Below are 4,812 nucleotides of genomic sequence, written 5' to 3'. Positions count from 1 at the left end.
ACAACTCTCAGTAACCCAGAGAAGAGGAATCATCAAACTCATTCCTAACAAAGACGCAGAACCATTCTTTATCAAAAACTGGAGGCCTCTAACCCTCCTGAACTCGAACTACAAAATAGCGGCAAAGGCAATTGCTAATCGATTGAAACCTTTTCTTCCTAATCTCATTAATTATGACCAGACGGGTTTTATAAAAGGTAGATTTATTGGAGAAAACATTCGCCTTATCGATAGTGTCATTTGCTATGCCAAAGAGAAAAATATTCCAGGACTACTCTTGTTTTTGGATTTTGAAAAAGCTTTTGATACGATAGAATGGTCCTTCATAAGAAAAACTTTTCAATACTTTGGTTTTGGCAGCAGCATCCTAAAGTGGCTTAATCTTTTTTATTGCCGCCCAGCGAGCTGTGTTTTGAACAACGGTTGAGCGAGTGATTTTTTTGAAATTCAAAGAGGTGTAAGGCAAGGCTGTCCTCTCTCACCTTACTTGCTTGTTTTGTCAGTTGAAGTGCTAGCCAAGGCAATTCGGGAAAACAAAAATATTAAAGGTATCTTCGTGAACGGTAAAGAAATTAAATTAAGTCAGTATGCAGACGATACAACACTCATACTTGATGGTACAAAGGAATCTTTAAGAGCCTCTCTTAAAACGCTGGATGAGTTTTATGAAGTGTCTGGTTTAAAACTTAATGACAAAAAAACAGAAGCACTTTGGATTGGAGTAAATAGCGGGAACGATGGAATATCAATTTCTGGAAGAAATTTTAAATGGCCTAAATACAAAGTTAAGGCTTTAGTCGTCTGGTTTTCAATTGACCCGGAAGCAACAACAACCTTAAATTACAACGAAAAACTGGATAAGGTTCGTTTTAAGCTGCTGGAAATACCGCAGACTTACCCTAATTGGAAAAATTACAGTCTTAAAGAGCCTAGTAGCTTCTCAACTCGTATATGTGCTTTCTCCTTTACATACAAATTTGAAAGCTATCAAAGAAGTAAATAAGCTATTCTACTCATTCCTCTGAAATGGAAAAGGCGATAAAATTAAGCGAGATATAATTATTAATGATTACCCAAATGGGGGTCTCAAAATGACAGATATACAGGTTTTTAGCAAGTCCCTAAACGTGACATGGATTAAAAAATATCTAGACGAAAGAAATCAGGGGAAATGGAAATATTTTTTTGATCTTGAGCTGGAGAGGCATGGAGGTTCAATAGTACTCACTAGTAACCTAAACAAGAAAGACACCATAGAGAATCTCAAGATTAAAAACTGCTTTATAAAAGAGACTCTGCTAATTTGGGCAGAAGTCAATTTTGATGAACACATAATGTCAGAGAAACAATTTCTTGAACAAATTTTATGGCACAACTCGCTAGTAAGAATCGATAACTACCCTATCTTCTATCGAGAATGGTTTGACAGGGGCGTCACGAAAGTGAAACATTTGAAAGATGCCTCCAACAATTTTTTGTCATTAGCTGAAATGCGGCGCAAATACAACCTTAATATTTGCCCTCTAAAATACTATGGCCTTTTGTCAACTCTGAAATCTCTTCGGAATACATATAAAAACAACTATACCAACAATTGTGATTATGAAAGCTTCGTGGCCAAATTAACAAAGTGCCAAAGTGCAAACAGACTGGTTTACACTAATTTAATTTCCACAAAACACCTATCTCATAATCAACAGAAATGGCTAAAAGACTGCCAACTGGATGATGTTGATTCAATTAACTGGCGAGATGCCTATCAACTAGCCTCTAAATACACTAAAAGTACGAGAATTCTTGAATTCCAGTTCAAATTTTTACATAGACGAATAGCAACAAATGACTTCCTAACAAAAATTGGAGTAAGAGACAACCCAAACTGCTCCTTTTGTAATGGGGAACAGGAGAAACTTTTTCATCTCTTTTGGTCTTGTCCTAAAGTGGCCTCTTTCTGGCATGATTTAACTGTAAGGCTAACTTTTCTCCACATTACTCCCGAACATTACATAATAGACCCACTTGTCGCTCTCGGTCTAAAGCCGGATTTTTCCAAGAACTACCAGCAAATTAATTTTTCCTGCCTCCTAGCTAGGAATTATATCTGGATGAGCAAAAGAAAAGAAACTGCACCAAAGGTAGAAGGTTTTCTACAATACTTGAAATCAATTTACAATATGGAGGCCAATGCAGAATGCGCTCATTCCAAAAAGTGGGAATTTTTGAACACTTTTTGAGTAGTTAGATATTTGGGTGTATAAGCACACTTTTGAAAATTTCACTGAATTCATACCTGATTCAACAATGAACTCAAAAAACCTAAATTTAGGTTTTTCAAAAACCTAAATTTTTATCCTCGTTTATGAAAAACCTAAATTTACCCCTTGGTCGGGGAATCCGTAATTAATTACTATTTTGCATACATTCACTGAAAAATTTCACAAATGACTATGTGTTTCACTGAAAAATTTCACAATTGTGAAGCAAAATTGTGAAGATTGTGATTGGTTGAGAGAATCATACGACTGCCATATGACAATAACAATCTGATGACTCATTGGGACTTTCCCTATGAAATGAGTCATCAGATTTCTATTGTTTACAAGACTAAGACAACCAAAAACTTTTATCAAAATGCGTAAACTTCTGATAAAAAATATCAGTTGGTAAATTTATGGGGAAAATTCTCATTGGCTGAAAAAATCATACGACTGTCATATGACTTGTAAACAATAGAAATCTGATGACTCATTTCATAGGGAAAGTCCCTTATGTATGACATCATCATGTTCACGATGACACAACCCAAAGCGGACTGGACACTAGTTTGTTAATACACGTGTCGGCCATTTTGTCGCCATTTTGTGAAGAGCTTGTGTTTTCATGTTTGTCGTTCATGTTTTGGGATATATTGGACATTTATTTTTCCACTTTCATCGTTCTGATGTTTGTAGACGCTTTTTGAGGTAAGAATATCATTTATCTTGCACACAACAATAGATTTTTTTATTGGATCGACTCGCTATCGAATATTCGTGAGGCCGTGACTGTATCGAATAGAATGAGCTTATTATTTTTGCACATCGACTAAATCCTCGGCACCTAAATTTTCCTTGCTTTTTCAAAACCGGTTTAAACCGGTTATTCAATTTTATGTAACCTTATTTATATTCGAAAAATGAGTAACACCTTTGATCACAATGATAAAACATTTTTTATCCATCCAACATTTCAAAACTATGCAGCATCTGCTGATGGTTATATTATTAATCGAAAAAGATTGGAACCCAGAAAAGGATATTTATCTGAGAATGGTTATTACATAATTTCTCCGGGACAATACAATACATGTCCAGCTCACAGATTCGTTTATGAAGCTGTAAATCAATCAATAATTCCGCCTGGATTGCAAATAAATCACATTAATTCCAATCGACAAGACAATTCAAGCAAAAATCTTGAGTTGGTGACAGCTTCCGAAAATATCAAAAAGATGCATCAATCAAGAAAAGCTTTTTTTAACAGCTCTTATAATGAAGATGAATTGAGAGTTGTCAATAGATTAATGGAATTTCCACCAATGGAAGACAATGATTGTGAGTTTACCCGCACAGAAAATAAAATAATTAATAAGATGTATTACCGTATATGTCATGACATGGATGACAAAGATTTTCCACTCTACAATGATTAATCATCAATGAATTCAAGGGTTGTTTGACTATGTTTGATGTATTTTTTGGGGTCAATTTGGACATGAATTTGAAAACCAAAGTCACTTAAAGACAAAACGCGTACCGTAGGGTAACCGAGATGAGTGGAACAAAAAAATCAGACAACACATATGTGGATTTTCCTGCCGGTGAAAATTCATCAGAGCAAATTCCGGCAATAAATAATGTTATTCATGATGGAAAAACATATTATATACATCATAAATATGATAATTATGGATGTTCAACTGATGGATACATTATTAATCTAAAAAGAATGAATCCATCCAAAGGCCATTTTAATTCAACTGGATATTACAGTTGGTCTTTTTCTGGAAAAAATAAAGAAAAAAAGTGTTATCATGTCCATAGATTCGTTTGGGAAACATTTAACCAACAAACAATAGAAAAAGATATGCAAATTAATCATATAAATTTCAATAAACAAGACAATTCAATTAATAATCTCGAATTAGTAACCAGGCAAGAAAATATGGTTCATGCTGGAAAAGTAAGACGTGGAAAAACACCTTCTAAACCACAAAATATTGAAACAAAAAGCAAAATATTTTTTCAACATGATATTTATAAAAATTTTTCTGCCAACAAAGATGGACAAATATACAACATGAAAACCAAAAGATATTCCATTGGAAACAAACACCCAACAGGATATAGATCAATTGGGTTATCACAACCTGGATTGCCACAAAAAACAATTCATGTTCATAGATTTGTTTATGAATGTTTTAACGGTATCATTCCTTTTGGAATGGTTATTGATCACATCAATTCAATCAGAGATGATAACCGCATTGATAATTTACAAATGATGTCTCAAAAAGATAATTGCATCAAATCAGGAAAAAAAATCCAAATCAAACAAATTATTGAAAATGTTGATGAAAAAACAGATTATGATTCACAACTTACTGATAAACAAAAAGTTGCAATTGATAAAGCATTCAATAGAATGATAAAACGAATAAATAAAAGAACTGATATGCATTTTTCAAAGAAAACAACATTTTAATTATTGTGTTAAATTTCCTGTGTATTCAACGCGTTGAGTATACAGGGCATGTCCCACAATAAAGTAACA

At 33.7% G+C, this 4,812-nt stretch overlaps 1 protein-coding gene across 1 annotated transcript; it reads left to right on the top strand.

The window, feature by feature from the left end:
• The first annotated feature begins 888 nt into the window (after positions 1-888).
• On the top strand, positions 889-2,234 carry LOC146474044 (uncharacterized). Its single transcript, XM_085117285.1, has one exon. The coding sequence runs from the start codon at positions 1,092-1,094 to the stop codon at positions 2,232-2,234; it is 1,143 nt and encodes a 380-aa protein (XP_084973411.1). The 5' UTR covers positions 889-1,091.
• Positions 2,235-4,812: the final 2,578 nt, after the last annotated feature.

Source organism: Pavona decussata, unplaced genomic scaffold, assembly GCF_977016875.1.
Source record: "Pavona decussata unplaced genomic scaffold, jaPavDecu1.1 SCAFFOLD_91, whole genome shotgun sequence".
NCBI classification, from domain to species: Eukaryota; Metazoa; Cnidaria; class Anthozoa; order Scleractinia; family Agariciidae; genus Pavona; species Pavona decussata.
The sequence above is the reverse complement of the archived record's forward strand: the minus strand, read 5'-3'. Positions and strand labels throughout refer to the sequence as shown.

Coding starts and splice junctions, on each gene's coding strand:
- LOC146474044 (XM_085117285.1), top strand. CDS start 1,092: ATGACAGATATACAGGTTTTTAGCAAGTCCCTAAACGTGACATGGATT.